This window comes from Nansenia antarctica (genome assembly GCF_963989245.1).
Source record: "Nansenia antarctica genome assembly, chromosome: 13".
Taxonomy (NCBI): Eukaryota; Metazoa; Chordata; class Actinopteri; order Argentiniformes; family Microstomatidae; genus Nansenia; species Nansenia antarctica.
In genome coordinates this window covers 27,273,482-27,291,890 of record NC_137683.1, presented here as the reverse complement: position 1 = coordinate 27,291,890, position 18,409 = coordinate 27,273,482, and the positions used below count along the sequence as shown (strand labels likewise).

Sequence of the window (18,409 nt, the reverse complement as noted above, 5' to 3'; positions counted from 1 at the left end):
AATGTGTTTTTCCGCACATGAAATTGCACATCAGCTACATGCCAGAAGTAGTTTTGAGATGGCCTTGTTTGTGTCAAAGGTTCCCCAGAGATCCTCCTGGACGAAGGAAAGCTTGGGCCATAGCTGTCAGGTGGAAGGGTTCCAAGCCTAATTACATTGCAGTCCTCTGTAGCGGTCATTTCAAAGCTGATGATTTTGTCAGAACTGGACAAGCTGTGCCTTTGAAGGAATGTGTGAGAACCCTACAGTTTTTGCATCCTTTCCCAGACCATCTGAACAAGGTTGCTTTTAATCCAAAGCAATTTATACAATTACGAATTACAGGGACATTCCCCCTGGAGTAGGACCCCCCCCCCCCCACACACACACACACACACACGCCTGTGCTCTAAACCCCGTCTCTCTCCCGCCTCCAGCTCCCTGTCCCCATGGTCCTGCCCTGCCCGTTACCATGGAGACGGCACAGACGGCATCACAGAGACCATCCAGGACGTCAAGGCGGCGATCCCCTCCAACCCGTTCATGGCCGACCTCATCCTCATGGCTGAGATGGAGGCCGAGGAATGGAGGGAGGAGGAGGAGAAGAAAGGGAGGAGAAGAAGAAAGGGAAGGAGGAGAGAGGATGCAAGACTGCGGCAGTCCCATGAGGGTAAAAGACGAGAAAGAGACAAAGACTTGAGTCTGGTGTGTGTGAGGGTATCATATGAAATCGAAGTGGGTCTCAGTTGACTGTAAACAAACACCCACGCCAGGGTACAGGCTGAGGAGAACGATGATGGCCCTCTACCACGATGGGAAAGAAAGAAAAGAAAAGGAAAGGGGATTCAAGCTTTATCATTTGCACAGAGTACAACGAAATGTATTTATGCTCTAGGCAAGGGTGTCAGAGCCATCGATGGAGCAATTAGGGGTTCAGCGCCTCGCTCAAGGACACTTGGACACGTGGCCAGCTGATGGAGGAAATGGAGCAGGAACCCCCCAGAGTGGTCCTGACGGGACTAGGACAGACATATCTACTGGTGTCAGTGATTGTGGAGATTGGCTTGTAATCATTTATGACCCAAATTGGTGGTTCGTGAAGGCTGTCACTGGGGACGCTCATCAGCGAGATGTTCAAGTGGCGTTTCTGCACCCTCGTCATCGGCCCGACACGCGCTGCCATCCAACACCAGGTGGAAAGAATAATGTTATGCTTCTTTGATGTAATGTTTTCTTGAGTGTAAAGTGTGATGTTGATTGATTTCTAAACATATAAAATGTTTTCTTTTCCCAATTAAAACCTCATTAAAATCTCATTAAATCTCACTCTAAAACAGAGCAACTTCATATCTTCTTAAAAAACATCCATCTCATCCAGCCTTGTTCTGTATAATTATGTTAATTTAACTGACTGCAATTCATTTATAAGCTGACTTGGCCCTTTAGAGATTTGGCTGGTGGGGGGGTGGGGGGGGCGCATGTGCGTGCATGTCCGTGCATGTGCATATTTGTGTATTCTGAAATCTTTGGTCTGCAGGAAATGAGGGAAAGGATGACAGACTTGTGGAGCAATCTAACTGACAATATTGTGTAGCTAACCAAGTTTTTCTCTCTGTCTCTCTCTCTTTCACACCCATGCTCACACACACACACACACACACACACACACACACACACGCACACACGCACACACACACACATATTTGAGTGTTATCAGCATGTCATCTCCCTGGCAGAAGAAATGGCCCAGGTTCTCCTCTCTCTCTAAGTCTCTCTCTCTCTCTCTCTCTCTCTCTCTCTCTCTCTCCCCCTCCTCTCTCTAAGTCTCTCTCTCTCTCTCTCTCTCTCTCTCTCTCTCTCTCTCTCTCTCTCTCTCTCTCTCTCATGTCAGTGGGTCAATCTCACCGCTCTCTTCCTGTCTGTCTCTTTCTTATCCTGCGTCTCTAGCTTAGAGGTTAGCTTTGTCTCCACTGTGTGGTCGTGAGCAGTACTGCGGGACTGAGCTAATGCTTAGCATTCAAATGTATTGATTGTAAGTCGCTTTGGAATAAGGCGTCTGCTAAATGCCAAAAATGTAAATGTAAAACAATGTAGTCTGGTTAGACTGTTAGTCTGTTAAACACCAACACACAGGGGTAGTCTGGTTATACTGTTGAAGTTTAGATTTATTTGTTCATATTCAACTGAACTTTGATATAAATGTGATTGAGATTAACATGTTTATCTGCTGCTATTGAATCATTGTTGTTTTCTTTCAATCAAAAAGCCCATCTGTATTGGGACACAAACATCAGTTCATACAAAGAGACAGAATCAAAAAAGTGAAGACAAATAATTTACCTGTCCTGCTGTTATGGTTATGATAAGGTCCGACAGTTGTACATCATAATCAAAGAGTTTATTCAAATTTTACATTTCTCAAAATATTTGCTGACTGGCTTTAAGGACATTAGTAAGTGTTATTGATCTTTGATTGTCTATGTCTCAGAGGAACACTAAGGTCTTACGTAAATTACGTACTGTAAGTTCATCACCGTCAAGGCCCTGAACACAGCAAAGGCCTAAGTTCTGGGCCCAGGACAGTCTGGACGGATTGTATGGCAGCTAGTGCTGAGGCACAAACATGTACATTTCAAGCCTGCAAACTGTGACACTTTAAATAACGTGAAAAAATACTTTTGTGCAATATGACAACCCTAGTTGACTATCTGTGCAGTACAGTACAGTGGATTGTGTACATAGCCTTTATTTATGTAAACCAGCTCCTTACCTTCTTGTGATTTTATTCTTTTTCTAAAAGTTTTTTTTTTCCCCCTTTCCTAACACCAGGGGAGCCACCCATCCTAAATTTCGTTGTTTGGTACCTGTACTGTAGCAATGACAATAAAGTCCATTCATTCATTCATTCATTCATTGATTTAGACAGAGGGCGTAACCATGGATACAGACACCTTCGCTGGTAACGCCCTCAGAGGCTGACGGTTACAAGCGTTCCTGATAAATGGAAATACTTTCTCAGTGAAAGTGTGTGTGAGTGTGTGTAGGTGTGTGTTAGTGTCAGGGTCCGAGAATGACAGTTCTCCTCTGTCCCAGTCCAGCTGCACTCTGACCCTCTGGGGGTTCTGGCTCACTGTGAGGGGAGTGAATAGACCACCTGGAACATGGGTGAAAAAACCCCGAACATAAAACCCAAGCCGCCAGGATCCACCCCAAATGCCTGAGCCCTTCCGGCCTGAAGACTCTGTCATCACACCCAGGCCATATTCTGTACTCCCCCCCACCTCAACGTCCCAGCTGTGTGTCCCTGAGTCAAAGCCCTCAGAGCCCAGGACAACTGTGGACAAGGAGTCAAACCTTTCTGGGTTGTCAGGAAGCTGCTGTCTCTCTTCTCTGTATGTCACACTGGTCAGATCCTCAGACAGGATGAGACGTGGGTGGGCAGTGTTGGGGTCCAGAATCACAGGAGTGTATTCCACTATTCCCTGCATCTTCTCCCAGACTCTGAACTGCAGGTTGCCCAGGTGCTTTGCCACGTCTATCAGCGGTCCTGAAACCTTCTCTGGATCCGGCAGTGTGCTCTGGGCTCTGTCCATGGAGGCCTTGAAGTTCAGCAGGAATGTGATGTCATCAGCTTTTATCTCCTCCTCCATGGCTCTGATTGTGTCTATCTCTCTGCTCAGCCCCTCAATCTTCCTCTTCATCATCTGACTCTTCTGCTCCTCTTCCTCCCTCAGTGCAGCGATCCTGACTCTCTCTTCGTCTCGTAGAAACTGGTGAAGCTTCTCAAACTCCTCCTTCATCTGCCTCTCTGTGCGCTGGGCCTGGCTCTCAATATGTTTAGCTGTTTTATCACAAGTCAATTGAACCTCTTGAAAGGTCTTCAGCTTCTCCTTTAAGGGTTTCAGTGCAGTCTGGAGTTCACTCTTATGATCCAGTAGAGGATCATCTGCTGGGCAACAGTCATGTTTTTCATGCCGTTTTGAATCTCGACACACCACACAGATGAGCTGTTTATCCTCCAGACAGAAGAGCTTGAGTGTCTCACCGTGCAGACTGCACAGCACCTCAGACCCTGCCTCAGCACTCTGACTGCAGAGCACCTCAGACCCTGCTGCAGCTCTCTGACTTCTCTCTTGTAAGAAGGCCTCACACAGGTTCTTTAACACCAGGTTAAAAGGAGGATAGTCCACAGATGATTTTCTCCGGCACATTGGACATTCCTGAGTGTCTTTCTGTTTCCACCATTCCTGCAGACAGGTTTCACAGAAGCTGTGGCCACAATGGAGGACAACAGGATCCTTGAAGATGTCACAGCACACACGACAGGAGAAATCCCCGTTCAGAGAGAGAGGGTTTAGATGCCATTCTCTCACCACCTCCGTCTCCCCTGTAATGGCTTCTGAGGTGAAAGTTCCCTTCTCAAAACTCTGCGTTGAAGTCAGTAGGAAGTCAAATCCAGATTTTGACGGTGTTGCTTCTTCCTTTGCGGTTGTTTTGAATGTTGACGGTGATGGTAAATGAGTGTTAAGTCCTCTAGAGAGTCATACATATGTAATGTTCTGGATCATGCTCGTGAACGGCAGCACCAGAGAGCTGAATGTTAGCCTTCTGTGTGGTTCAGTTCTGCTCTCGACTGTTTCCTGCTCAACAGGCAAGGGTCACTGTGTGTGTGTGTGTGTGTGTGTGTGTGTGTGTGTGTGTGTGTATGTGTGTGTGTATGTATAAAGGCTCCTGCTTGGTCCTGGGACTAGGGGGACAGCAGTTTTATGACTGGATGAAGACTTTGCACTCGCTCCATGAAACATATGGCAGGGTGCACCAGGTCATGTACAGGAAGTGGATCACAGAGATCGGGTCCTGAATAAAAGCAAACTGAAATAGAACCCTAAAGTGAACCCAACTCAGACCATCTCAGACTTAGATCTCTGTGATCCACTTAATTACACCTAATTACACACATATGATGAGTAATGTAAAGAGTAATCCTTTAGTTCATTAAATGATTTCACTTCTGGTCTGTAATGCAGCTCACCATGGTCCTTCCCCATTGAGGAAAGAAGAAGCAACACAAGAAACAGTTTGTCGTTAGTTAGTTTGCCTTTGAATATGACTTTAATGGAAGACAATTGAAATTGCAGTTAGTCTGCTGAAATTTGAATGTAAACATTCCGTGACTGGTTGTGAGGTGTCTTCAATGATGCCTTGCGTTGCGCCCTCCGCAGACAGCGCTTTTCCTGAAGGCCCATCACCTGTTGCAGTGCCTTCCGGTCAGAGACAGAGCAGCTGCCATACCACACTGTTTTTAAACGAGGACAAAAATATCCGGTTAAAAAAATCTCCATATACGTGTAGTCCAGGCCTTAGTCAGCCAGATTGCTCTCACTGGTGCACCCGTATGAAAATAGAATGCAAAGGAAAGAGTTTTTTTTTTTTATCAGAGTGAACTAATAATTGTGCATACATTTACTGGGGTAGTTAGTTGATGAGTGGTGGGGGGTAGTTAGTTAGTATGGTTTTACTGGGGTAGTTAGTGGATGAGTGGGGGGTAGTTAGTTAGTATGGTTTTACTGGGGTTGGGTAGTTAGTTAGTATGGTCTTACTGGGGTAGTTAGGTAGTATGGTTTTACTGGGGTAGTTAGTGGTGAGTGGGGGTAGTTAGTTAGTATGGTTTTACTAGGGTAGTTAGTTGATGAGTGGGGGTTAGTTAGGTAGGACAGTTGAATATTTCCAGAATTGCCTCTGCGTTGAAATATTATTTGAAATATCAAAAACTGTCTTATTAAATATAATATTAGATTAAATATAAATGACTGCTGAGATGAATAGAGGAGGAGCCAAAAGGACCATGCCTTGAATACATTATAATTATATATATAAACAGATAATGGCGCTCCATGCTGACGCGTGCTTTGGAAAGGCGCAGTCAATCGAGTTCATCTGCCCTCACTTGAACTTCGCTGTTCAGCCACTTTCACAAATGTATATTACGAAATATGAAACATCACTGACAACTGTATGCCCGCAGTGGCTACTACGCAAGTTGTTAGTTTCCGGTTGGACAACCGCTACTATTGGATTTCGAGCCTCTCAACCATGTTCTAATTATAACACTTAATTATATGATAAAATAATGACTTTGTGTCTAATGGAAACAGAAACTACAGCCAATGAGGACTGATGACACCTTGTCTCTCTTCAAGTCTTTGAAATATTGAACAGCAATTTACTTATTTATTATCTTTTAAGGCCCAATAAATAAATACATATAATATATAATATAATAAATAAATAAACATTTTTGCTTTTGCTAGAAATGTGTTAACCGCATAATGAATAAAATGTCTCCTATGTGACTATACGACTATGTAGAATGTTTTACTTGTAATAGTAATAATGTGTTGGTTGTCATTCTTACTGTGTAGGCGGCTACTGGAATTACTGGAAGTGACATTATGTAATTACGCAATTTAGTGAATCCGTATTCACTAAGTTGCGTAATTACTTAGTCACTTCCAGGAATCTCTCTACGCCCCAGTCAACAGATCAGTGCATGCCATAGAGATATATGACTAGAGAGACACCGGCTATCCTTCATGACGTCTGACAGCAGGAGGAACGCCAGACACCCTCCAGGAATGACGTTTCACAGGGGCCACACCTCTACTTGGGGACGGTAGTGGGGTTTCCCAGTGGGGTACAACTGTCTTTTAATTATGATGCAGGTGATTGATTGACTACTAACTCTTTTGACAATGACACCCTATACCCAAACATTTTAAAGGAAAAATAACAACAGTGAATGTTGAAACTGGCCCAATAGTAAGCTATTTGTAGTGGGGTCAATGGGGAAACTTGACTTCCTTTACCCCAATAGAATAAAACAAATTCAGGGGTTTTAAAGCTTCTAGTCCCAGTGTAGTATAAGTCAACTAGGGTGAGACTTCCTATGAGCTAGTTCACAATTGGGTTTATCTCAAGATTGTTTAAATGGCTTTCAGGAGCTTGAGGCAATCTAGGGTTGTCAATAAATGACTTGACCTTTGACACTACGGCTGTGTGTATACAAAGCAAACACTCCAGCACAGCTGGTGGCTGTGCATCATCACTCGTTACAGCCAATCACATCTCAGAAGATGAAGGAAGTTGACGTCATGGCTCCTCATGTACCGGTGTGGTGTCAGACAGTGTTCTCCATCTGACAGAAAGTGTGTTTTTAAGAGTAACCTAATGACAATTATTGTAAACTGACAATGTAATTATGATGAATTACTACTTCAGTAGTCAATCATGTGAAACCATTGTTCCTCTAGTATCTAATGGCAACATGTAATTGATGATGCCTTACTTACATGTTTATACTCAAAGTGTTTTCATGCATTTTAAAGATTATTTCAACATTACGTGAGTTTATAATCATAAGGTTCTATCTCCGTCTAGGGTAGTTCAGAGATATTGAGCGTCAAAGTGTTTGCATTCCATTATGTTTTGTGAGATGGAACCTTTGTATTTTATGAATTACTAACTCAAAAATGGCAACATTTTAAAAATAACACCACACAGGCATTAATAAACATCTAATGGATCAGATTATGTAAAACACTACATTTTGACCAAAAATGGAGATAGAACCTTATCATTCTAACGTCACGATTAATTGTTTACTTACTTAATTAACACAATTAAGAGGGGGGAGTCGGGACACAGCAACACACACGACACCGGTAATCCCACGTCTAAGTGGACTGTGCCCTCCCTCTAGTGTTATACCTCTATGGTGCATTACGGAGTCGCGCTATCTGACGTAAGCTAACGGGTAGGGTGTCTGTCATTGGGGGTGCGTTCGTAAACTCGCTCCGAGAGCGCCGGGAGGGCACACTGGGTCCGACGTCATAAAGAGACCGAGTCATTTGATTGGACGAGAGGCATTCCACGGAGTGCTGATCAGAGTTCCACGGCGTATCTACGAACGGCGCCCTATAATCACCGCCCTTTTCACCAAACACGGCTCGGTCTGCTTCTCTGCCGCTTTCACTGACAAGCCGGCGAAAAGAAGTGGACACGCGACACCAGTTCCCCCGCAACCAGCCATCTGTCACCAAGGTGAGCCCTTTTCAAAAGATAATATGATGATTTTCAAATGATTCGAGTAAACAGCTTGTTTTTGCCCGCCTCGGGAGAAGTTATTCTCTGTTGTAAGATGATTTAATAAGGCCTAGAGTATATCTGTTCTAGCTAGACTGAAGGCTGTTGTAGCTTGCCGGTATGCTATGCTAAGCTAACCACGTTGCGTAATAACCGGTATTCCAGATTTGCCTTGCCTAAAAACCGAATGACATTTCACGAACTTAGTCTTATTCATCTGATGTGTCGATACTGAACTTTACTAAATCGGCTAACCTTAAAGTGTGTATGAGTGTTGGGGTTTTTAGTGAGCTAGTTAAGCTAAATGGTGGTTCGGTGGGTTTCACTGTGGCCTAACACGGCCGTATCTGCGTTCGTCAAGTCACTCTGGAAATAATGACCAGCACTCACGGAACGCCTCTGGTCCAATCAAATTACTCGGTGCCTTTATGACGTCGAACCCAGTGTTGCGTCCCGGCGTTCTCAGAACGAATTCACGAACGTAAACCGGCATCAGGCCCTGAACGGTGGCTAACGGACGTCAGCGAGCCCCGTTAGCTAGTAGCTAGCTAAGTCCGCTGGTTTGACAGCTAACCAGAAAGGTAGTTAACCAGAAAGGTAGTTATGGCTGATCACACTCGGTGTTGGGTGGTCTGCTCCGTGTGTCAGCAGCACTTCAGGCCTTCAGCGATGGCTTTGAGCCTCCTAACTAAAGCTTTACAGACTGAACTTAATGAATCGAGACATCCGGATGCTTAGTGCTGTAAACCCTCACCACCTGATCCCTTCTTCTTCTTTGTGTCTGATCACTTTTTGTGTTCGTGTCTTGTCTTGTTCTCCTGGGTGCCATGATGATGCGCAGGAGGAACAACCTGCCACAGTAACGATGCCGTCATAGAATTCATCTTCTCTCTCCTTGATTCCTCTCCTTGTCTCCTCTCCTCACGTAGGTAACCTGCAACAGTAACAATGCCGTCAGATCTGGCCAAGAAGAAGGCGATGAAGAAGAAGGAGGCTGCGAAATCTCGTCAGCGCACCAAGAAAACCGATGAGGACGAGGTCGAAGAGGGCCAGGAGGAGAACGGAGCGACGAGCAATGGTGAGATTTGGGTTATATTTTAGAAATGGTTGTCAGCGTTTGATCCCAAAAAAATGTATCGCTAGGTTAGGTTGCCGTCCTTGGTCACTGAGAAGCTCAACCAATCCAGTAATATTGGATTCGTATGTGTCTGAGGTTGGTTTATGAAGCGCATTTGACATCATTTTCAGCCAGAAAATAGCCTCAAAATAACCCCTATAGCCCCAAAACCCTGGCCCCTCTCTCAACGTGTACCGTGGAATGTCCGCTCTCTATTCAGTTGGTCTACAAGATCATTCTGTTCTTCTATCCACACAGGCATCGCCGCCCTGACAAAGCAGATTGACGAGTTCGAGCTGCTGAAGGCGGAGGCGCGGGCGGTGACCGGGGTGCTGGCCTCCCACCCCAACAGCACCGACGTCCACGTCACCAGCCTGTCGCTCACCTTCCACGGCCAGGAGCTGCTGAGCGACACCAGCCTGGAGCTCAACTCGGGCCGGCGCTACGGCCTCCTGGGCCTCAACGGCACAGGTACCCTAGACGACCCGCCTGGGGCGGTCCTTTAGATCAGTGGGTTCCTCGGGGGACCCACCCAGCCGCTCCACATGACATCTTTGATCTGTTCCACCACCACCAGCACGCCTGATTCAGCTAATCAGGTGTGCCGGTGGTTGAACGGATTAAATATGTGGAGCGGTTTGGGGGGGGGGGGTCCCCCGAGGAGAGGTTTGAGAACCGCCGCTTTAGATGACGGACTTGGTTTTATGCCACAATTCGAAAGACTTAACATTGTAACCCAATTATTGTTACTATAACAACCCTCTATTTATTGTTACTTGCTCACCTTTATTTGCATGTTTGTTTAGTTTTTTCACCGGTAGTCTTGCTTGTGGCAGTGAGTGTGTATTTGAACATTGTCTGTACATTTACATTTTTGGTATTTAGCAGACGGCTTATTCCAAAGCGACTTACAATCGATACATTTGACTAAGCAAGTGAATCATCGATTTCCCAGTCGTAGCAGGAAGAGTAGTCTAGCTCAGGCCGTCGTTATGATAGAAGAATGTTTTTATTTTATTTTTATATTATTAATAGACACTGGAGAAACAGTACAAAGGGGGTAGTAGAAGTCTTAGGAGACACAGTATAGGGAAAAGCAGGTCTGTGAGTAGGGGGTTTATGACTGATGGTGTTTCTCCCCCCCTCCCCCCCCCCCCCGGTAGGAAAGTCCATGCTGCTGTCAGCAATCGGTGCCCGGGAGGTCCCCATCCCCGAGCACATAGACATCTACCACCTGACCCGCGAGATGCCCGCCAGCGACAAGACGGCCCTGGAGTGTGTGATGGAGGTGGACGAGGAGAGGATCCACCTGGAGAAGGAGGCCGAGCGACTCGCCACGGAAGACTGTGAGTCTGAGTGACACACTGACATGTCGTTAGCCTCATAGCATAATTTCCCAAGTCATATTTGGCCAAATTGAGATATCTGCCGAACTCTACTCTCCTAACACTGCTGATTCACTGGGCATTATTGCCTATGATGCCATCAGAATGTTAGTTACATTCCAAAGTCACTATCCGCCCATGTCATCTCTTTGACATGACAGGCATTTTTGACACTACATACAAAGATGGCTCGGCTGACCATAAGTGAATCACGACTTTAGCAATTATGCAATGAGGCTAACGACATTACATTTTTCCTCTGCGAAGCTGGTAGTTCTATCGATAACGTTGCCATGGCAACCACTGTTCTCAACAACCACGTGGGCCACATATAAAGCTAGCAATTCAGTTTTGAGTGACGTCCCTCCCTTGTCTTCCTCATCCTCCTCCTCCTCCCCCCCCCCCTCCTCCGACCCCCCCCTCCTCCTCCTACTCCTCCTCCCACCCCCCCTCCTCCTCCGTAGCCGAGTGTGAGAAGCTGATGGAGCTGTACGAGCGTCTGGAGGAGCTGGACGCCGACAAGGCGGAGGTGCGCGCCTCCCGCATCCTCCACGGCCTGGGCTTCACCACCGCCATGCAGAGGCAGAAGATGGTGGACTTCAGCGGAGGCTGGAGGATGCGCGTCGCCCTGGCCAGGTGGGGGGTTGTTGCCTAGTAACCAGAACACAAACAATAGAACACAGACAATAGAACACAGACAATAGAACACCCGTGTTCGGCGGAGTGATGCATATAGTTAAAAGTCCCAGCAGTGCTGTTATACTGTGTATCGGCCCTCATGGAATGCCTCTTGTCCAATCAAATTACTTGGTCGGACTCGGAACTAACTGTATAAACTGTGATGGCACGGCTCTTAATGTCATTCGGGTCTCTGCAGTAATAATAATAATAACTTTTATTCGTATAGCACTTTTCCTGCAAACGTTGCAGCTCAAAGTGCTTTAATCATTATGTAATCATAATTTAGTTATTTAAAGGCAATATTAAAAAGATGGGTTTTTAGTCTTGTCTTGAACATATTTGCTGAGGTTGCATCCCTAATGTAAACTGCCAGTTTATTCCACAATTAGGTGCATAAAGTGAAAATGCAGCCTCACCAAATCTCCTCTTTTGTACATAGACTCTACATTGTACTCTGTGGTACACAGAGAAAGCCAGCGTCAGAAGACCTGAGAGCTCTATTGGGCTGATATGCTCAGCAAAAGGTCTTTTCAGATATTCTGGTGCTGTGCCAGTGAGAGCTTTATAAACAAGCACAAGGATCTTGAAATCTATTCTCAGTAACTCGGCAAGACACTGCTTGACATTGAAATGGGGTCACCATGCTTCCCCAAAGAGTAGATCCCTGACCCTCTTAATTTAATTTAATCTCAGGTGGTTAATTGAAGACGGTTGCGTCGCAGTGATACAATTAGCATGCTAAAGGCCTGTTTCTCCTCTCCTCTCCTCTCCTCTTCTCTCCTCTCCTCTCCTCTCCTCTCCTCTCCTCTCCTCTCCTCTCCTCTCCTCTCTCCTCTCCTCTCCTCTCCTCTCCTCTCCTCTCCTCTCCTCTCCTCTCCTCTCCTCTCCTCTCCTCTCCTCTCCTCTCCTCTCCTCTCCTCTCCTCTCCTCTCCTCTCTCCTCTCCTCTCCTCTCCTCTCCTCTCCTCTCCTCTCCTCTCCTCTCTCCTCTCCTCTCCTCTCCTCCTCTCAGGGCTCTGTTCATCAAGCCGTTCATGTTGCTGCTGGATGAGCCCACCAACCACCTGGATCTGGACGCCTGCGTGTGGCTGGAGGAGGAGCTCAGTCAGTAAGTGTTTATTCATCGACGGCCCTCTTCCGTGAAGCGGATCAGTAGTGTTGTAGTTAGTACACACGTGACCGATGCTGAGAATCTCACTCACTCACACTCCCTTTTTTTCCAGGTTCAAGCGAATCCTTGTGCTCATCTCGCACTCTCAAGACTTCCTGAACGGAGTGTGCACCAACATCATCCACCTGCACCAGAGGAAGCTCAAGTACTACACTGTAAGTGTCAAAAATAAAAATAAAGAAGGATTATCAATCAAATGTATTTATATGGCACATTTAAACATGACACTTGTCATGACACAAGTGCTTTACAGTAAAAGTACTCCTATCAATCCATAGGCAAGAGTGCCATGCCACACAGTCATGGAGTAGTTAACCAGACAGATGGTACTAGTATTGTAAGGCGCTGTCACCCCTGTTAAAAGGGCCACCTGTAATTGTGCAGTAGGGGACTTGGCTGGATACAAGTCAAGTCAACTTTATTTATATAGCACATTTACATGCAGCAGCAGCTGAACCAAAGTGCTTCACAGGCGGAGAGCAAATAAGGAGCACAAATGTAAAACAGGTAAAGTGCAGGAGACTTAATAAAATGCAACACAATACAAGATATGATAATAATTACAAGGAGAGAAGATAAAAGGACTAAAAAAGGCAACTGTAACCTCGTGTAACCTCACCGTACGCCATATAAGGGGGACCGGGGGAGAGGTTTACGGTCTGTTGCTAATTATGTGTACATGTGCGCACTCGGGCGTTTGAAGCCGTGAGTGGCGGGTTTGTGCGACCAGTTTTGATGACGGTGCAACTGTTCTATTTTTAATAAAAGGGTAACTACGACCAGTACCAGAAGACCAGGGATGAGTTGGAAGAGAACCAGATGAAACGCTTCAACTGGGAGCAGGACCAAATCACACACATGAAGGTGAGTTAGGGGGCCATCTTGTGGCTGGTTCAGTTTAAAGTGCTCTTGTGGTGATTTTCCACACTGGGAAGGAATGATTCATTTTGTCTGACCTCGCCCTCTCTCTCTTTCTCTCTCCCTCTCTCGCCCTCTCTCTCTGCCTCTCTTGTAGAACTACATCGCCAGGTTTGGTCACGGCTCTGCTAAGCTGGCCCGACAGGCGCAGAGCAAAGAGAAGACTCTACAAAAGATGGTGGCCTCAGGCCTGACTGAGAAAGTAGTGGATGACAAGGTACGAGTCAGCGGCTCACTGGCGAACTCGGCCAACTCTTGACCGTTGCTTTTATTTTTCAATATATAAGGCCTTTTTAGAATGATGCAATGTAATTCAAGTTTCGAGTTCCAGTTTCAAGTTTCTTTATTGAATATTCTTTTTGCAGTTTGTGAAACTGAAATACATCAACATCAATGAAATACAACATAAAAATATAAAACACAATTCTGGATAAAAACAGTGATAATAACTTAGTGAATCTTGAGTATTTATCAACACAATCTATGGTGGTGATGGGTAAAGCTAAAACGTTCATCCTGTGTTATTTGGCAAGTTGCTGCTGATGAATGAATGGTCTTTATTGTCATTGCTATAGTACAGGTACCAAACAACGAAATTTGGGAGGGGTGGCTCCCCTGGTGCTAGGAAAGAAAAAAACTAAAAAAACAAGAAGGGAAAGGATGATGTTGTTTAGTACGGTAATCATCTCCTTGTGTAATAATCACCCTTCTCTCTCTCTTTTTCTCTCAGACCCTGTCATTTTATTTTCCTTCCTGTGGAAAGATCCCTCCACCTGTTATCATGGTTCAGAATGTTAGCTTCAAATACAGTGACAACGCGGTGAGTACAGACCAGAGACACTGTGGTACTATGTGAGGCTGAGGGCCCTGATGCAGTGTTCCTAATGTCCCCTTCTGGCTCCCCTCCCCTGCAGCCACACATATACAAGAACCTAGAGTTTGGTATCGACCTGGACACGCGAGTGGCTCTGGTGGGGCCCAACGGGGCGGGGAAGTCGACACTGCTCAAACTTCTGATGGGAGAGGTGAGTGAGCCGAGTTCAGTGAATTAGTAATTCAGTGATCAATTCCAATTCAGTGAACAATTCCCACCACAATTGTAGGATCTGTGCTCTTGTTTTAGGGCTTAGAAATGTAAAGGGCTTATGTAATAATGACAGCCATGGAGATCCATATGCATCATGTACCCATACATTATGTGTGTATCGCATACATGATAATAATAATAATTATGTTTTGAGTATCTCACACCTCTTGTTTCTGTCTCCAGCTCCTCCCATCTGACGGAATGATCAGGAAGAATTCTCACGTGAAGATTGGCAGATATCACCAGGTAGGACACCCAGTCATGACACAAATGTATTTCGTACACGTTCAATCCCTAATAAAAGTTTGTTCCAGATCATAATTTGTAATAGTATTGTTAGCCTCATTAGCATAATTGCCTAAGTCATGCTTCACTTGTGGTCAGCCGGGCCATCTTTGTATGTCGTGTCAAATGCCATGTCATGTCAAAGAAATGTCATGTCAAACAGATGACTTGGGCAGATAGTGATTTTGGAATGTAACAAGCATTCTGATAGGCTGATGTCATAGAGGCAATAACGCACAGTGAATCAGCAGTGTTAGGAGAGTAGAGTTAGGCAGATATCTCAATTTGGCCAAAATATGATTTAGCCAATTATGCTATGAGGCTAATGATATCTAATAATATAAGCCCATTTAGCTGACGCTTTTATCCTAAGCGACTGACGTTGCAGTGAGGGGCATGTGTTTTTCAGTATATATGGTCCCCGGCGAGAATTGAACCCACAAACAAATCAACTCTGTTTACTTCCTGTTCTGTAGCATCTGGCAGAGCAGCTGGAGCTGGACCTGTCTCCTATGGAGTACATGATGAAGTGCTACCCTGAGATCAAGGAGAAGGAGGAGATGAGGAAGATCATCGGCCGCTACGGCCTGACTGGAAAGCAGCAGGTGAGAGTCGTCCTCCTAACCTCCTAACCTGGACTTGGAAGCTACTCGTCTCCCAACCAAATTGTCTCCAGATTTTTGGGAATTCTCAGTATATTTCAATCTCCACCTGAAATCTAGGTGTAATTGTATAATTATAATATAATTATAATACAGTATAATTGTAATTGCAGTATACAGAGTAGATTGTCCTACAAAGACACTTAGATTTTGATTTAGTATTAGATTACCAAGTAAGCTTTTCAATTTTTTTTGAGAGAGGACGCTGGCGTTGCTTGTTCGCCGCTTCTCCACCTGAAATCGAGGTGTAATTGCAGTATACAGAGTAGATTGTCCTACAAAGACACTTAGAATTAGATTTAGTAATCTAAAAATTAATTAGACCCCTATACTTTCTTTTATTTCTTTTGTTTCTTTTTGTTATTACTACTCAATCTTTTCAGTTTGTAATAGTCTTTGAGTGTCTAGAAAAGCGCTATATAAGTCTAATGTATTATTATTATTATATTTCTGAAAATACCCAATTGATCTCCTTGCTTCCCCCTCTCTCCCCCCCCCAAGGTGAGTCCCATCAGGAACCTGTCTGACGGTCAGAAGTGTCGGGTGTGTTTCGCCTGGCTGGCCTGGCAGACCCCTCACATGCTCTTCCTGGACGAGCCCACCAATCATCTGGACCTGGAGACCATCGACGCCCTGGCGGACGCCATCAACGACTACGAGGGGGGCATGCTGCTGGTTAGCCACGACTTCAGACTCATCCAGCAGGTACGGGCCGCAGACAGACATGCTCCTCCACACTGACAGACAGGCAGGCGTCTAACCCAGTGGTTCTCAAACCTCTCCTCGGGGACCCCCAGCCACCCCACATATTTGATCTGTTCCACCACCACCACCAGCACACCCGATTCTGGTGGTGGAACAGATCAAATACGGAGCGGCTGGGGGTCCCCGAGGAGAGGTTTGAGAACCACTGGTTTAACCTCAATGTGGTAGTTCATGTGTGAAACAGACATTTCGAATTGGGTTAGTTTATGAACAATCTTTGTGATTATAGAAGGTAATTGTTTGTTTGGTTTTCTTTCATCCAGGTGGCTCAGGAGATCTGGGTGTGCGAGAAGCAAACCATCACCAAATGGAACAAGGGTATCCTGGCCTACAAGGACCATTTGAAATCCAAGATTGACAAGCAATCGCATGACTTCTAATAAAGCTACTTCACCCAGCACTCTGTACCATTTACTTAATCTACACCATGGATCTGATCTCCCAGCCCCCATGTCCTCTAACAGTTTAGTCCACACCCCCTTCCAGCTCAGGCTGCACTCTGATTGGCTGATTGACCTAAAAGGATCTCAGTGCATTATGAAATGCATCTTACTTGTGCTGTTGTCATAGAAAAAGTTTTATTTTTCAGAATACGTCATAACGTTAATTCCAATATGTATTCAACATTGTTCAGGTCATATCGAGGTATGATACTAAACACTTTCCCTGCATTAAATACGCGGTTACTATTGCCTGACTTTTTATTTAACAAATTATTGTAATTGCAATAATGGTTTGTCTGAATAAATGACTGAATTTACATGATACGTTGTCATACTGTGTCAACTTACTGTGATGGTTTCAGAGTACTTAAACAAAATAAAACAAACGATACATTCAAAATGCAGCCTTTTTAAATTATTATTATTATTATTCATTCTGCATTTTCCATTGAGAAGTACTGAATATCCAGTGCTCTTATCCAAAAACCATTTACATTCTGAGAAAGTAAACTATTTTACAACTGTAAACATAAGAGAAGCAAAACTATAATATCTTATCGATGGAGTTGCTTTGGATTCTTGCTTAACGAACCCAACCACTCTGGTATGCAATATGCACCACAGCCCTGCCGTCAGCCATGCAGAGCCAACCTCCTCCCACGACCAACTGACTCATGCTCAGCTTTCCAGTTGCTAGGTGACCAATTGTTTACTTTGTGTCAATCCCCCATGGAGCACCACCTCAAAACCCCACGTTAATTGGACATAACAGGAGAGAAAAAAGTCTAACCAGTGTTAACAGCTGTTGTCCTCATGTAGCTAGTAGTACCGTAGTACATCTTCAGGGTTGTAATCGTAAACAGATTCATTCGAGAATTCAGGCAGGGAAAAACGAGGGCATTCTGGGAAATACATGCTGTGGTATATAGTTGTTACATCGTCGCTGATTCTAGTTCCAATAAGATGCCCTTAAGGGCGTTCATCATGCACACTAACACTTCTGCCGGGGAATCTAGTAGTAGTAGTAGTAGTAGTAGTAGTAGTAGTAGTAGTAGTACATGGCACAATCACTTTGCCGAGACACTTCTTTTGCCGGTTAATTACATTTATGGGGGTTTTGTGATTAAAATGCAAGGATTCATTCAGATCTCTACTTCAGAGGCGCGAGAGCAGCACCCTTCTAACATTTCAACAACACAGGAGGCCAGTTATAGAAGTTCTAGCGGTTGGTTGGTTGGGTGCTTGGTAGTGACGTCGCTGTCTAGCCTGCCAGCTGGATAACAGACACCTCGAGGGCCGGGGGGGGGGCGAGGTGACAGCAGCTGACTCCAGGCCTGTAGGGGGGCTGATGCGGAGTGGTAGGGTAGGAGAGGGGGGAGAGAGGAGGGGTAGAGAGAGGAGGGGTAGAGGGAGGAGGGGTAGAGGGAGGAGGGGTAGAGAGAGGAGGGGTAGGGAGAGGAGGGGTAGAGAGAGGAGGGGTAGAGGGAGGAGGGGTAGGGAGAGGAGGGGTAGAGGGAGGAGGGGTAGAGGGAGGAGGGGTAGAGAGAGGAGGGGTAGAGGGAGGAGGGGTAGAGGGAGGAGGGGTAGAGAGAGGAGGGGTAGAGGGAGGAGGGGTAGAGGGAGGAGGGGTAGAGAGAGGAGGGGTAGAGGGAGGAGGGGTAGGGAGAGGAGGGGTAGGGAGAGGAGGGGTAGAGAGAGGAGGGGTAGAGGGAGGAGGGGTAGGGAGAGGAGGGGTAGGGAGAGGAGGGGTAGAGAGAGGAGGGGTAGGGAGAGGA

General features: G+C 45.5%; 2 protein-coding genes across 2 annotated transcripts; one reads left to right on the top strand and one right to left on the bottom strand.

Moving 5' to 3' along the window:
* Positions 1-2,897: 2,897 nt before the first annotated feature.
* On the bottom strand, positions 2,898-4,547 carry LOC308169476 (E3 ubiquitin-protein ligase TRIM35-like; the record flags this gene model as incomplete). Its single annotated transcript, XM_080544157.1, has 2 exons — positions 2,898-4,406; positions 4,527-4,547. The coding sequence occupies 2 exons, from the start codon at positions 4,545-4,547 to the stop codon at positions 2,898-2,900; spliced, it is 1,530 nt and encodes a 509-aa protein (XP_080400283.1).
* A 3,467-nt stretch (positions 4,548-8,014) lies between these two features.
* On the top strand, positions 8,015-17,787 carry LOC308169784 (ATP-binding cassette sub-family F member 2-like). Its single transcript, XM_080544528.1, has 15 exons — positions 8,015-8,079; positions 9,051-9,199; positions 9,497-9,709; positions 10,402-10,584; positions 11,088-11,259; positions 12,316-12,411; positions 12,527-12,629; positions 13,243-13,338; positions 13,490-13,609; positions 14,123-14,212; positions 14,307-14,417; positions 14,663-14,725; positions 15,241-15,369; positions 15,928-16,131; positions 16,455-17,787. Exons 2-15 carry the CDS (start codon positions 9,070-9,072, stop codon positions 16,569-16,571), a joined length of 1,827 nt encoding a protein of 608 aa, XP_080400654.1. The 5' UTR covers positions 8,015-8,079; positions 9,051-9,069; the 3' UTR covers positions 16,572-17,787.
* The last annotated feature ends 622 nt before the right edge of the window (positions 17,788-18,409 follow it).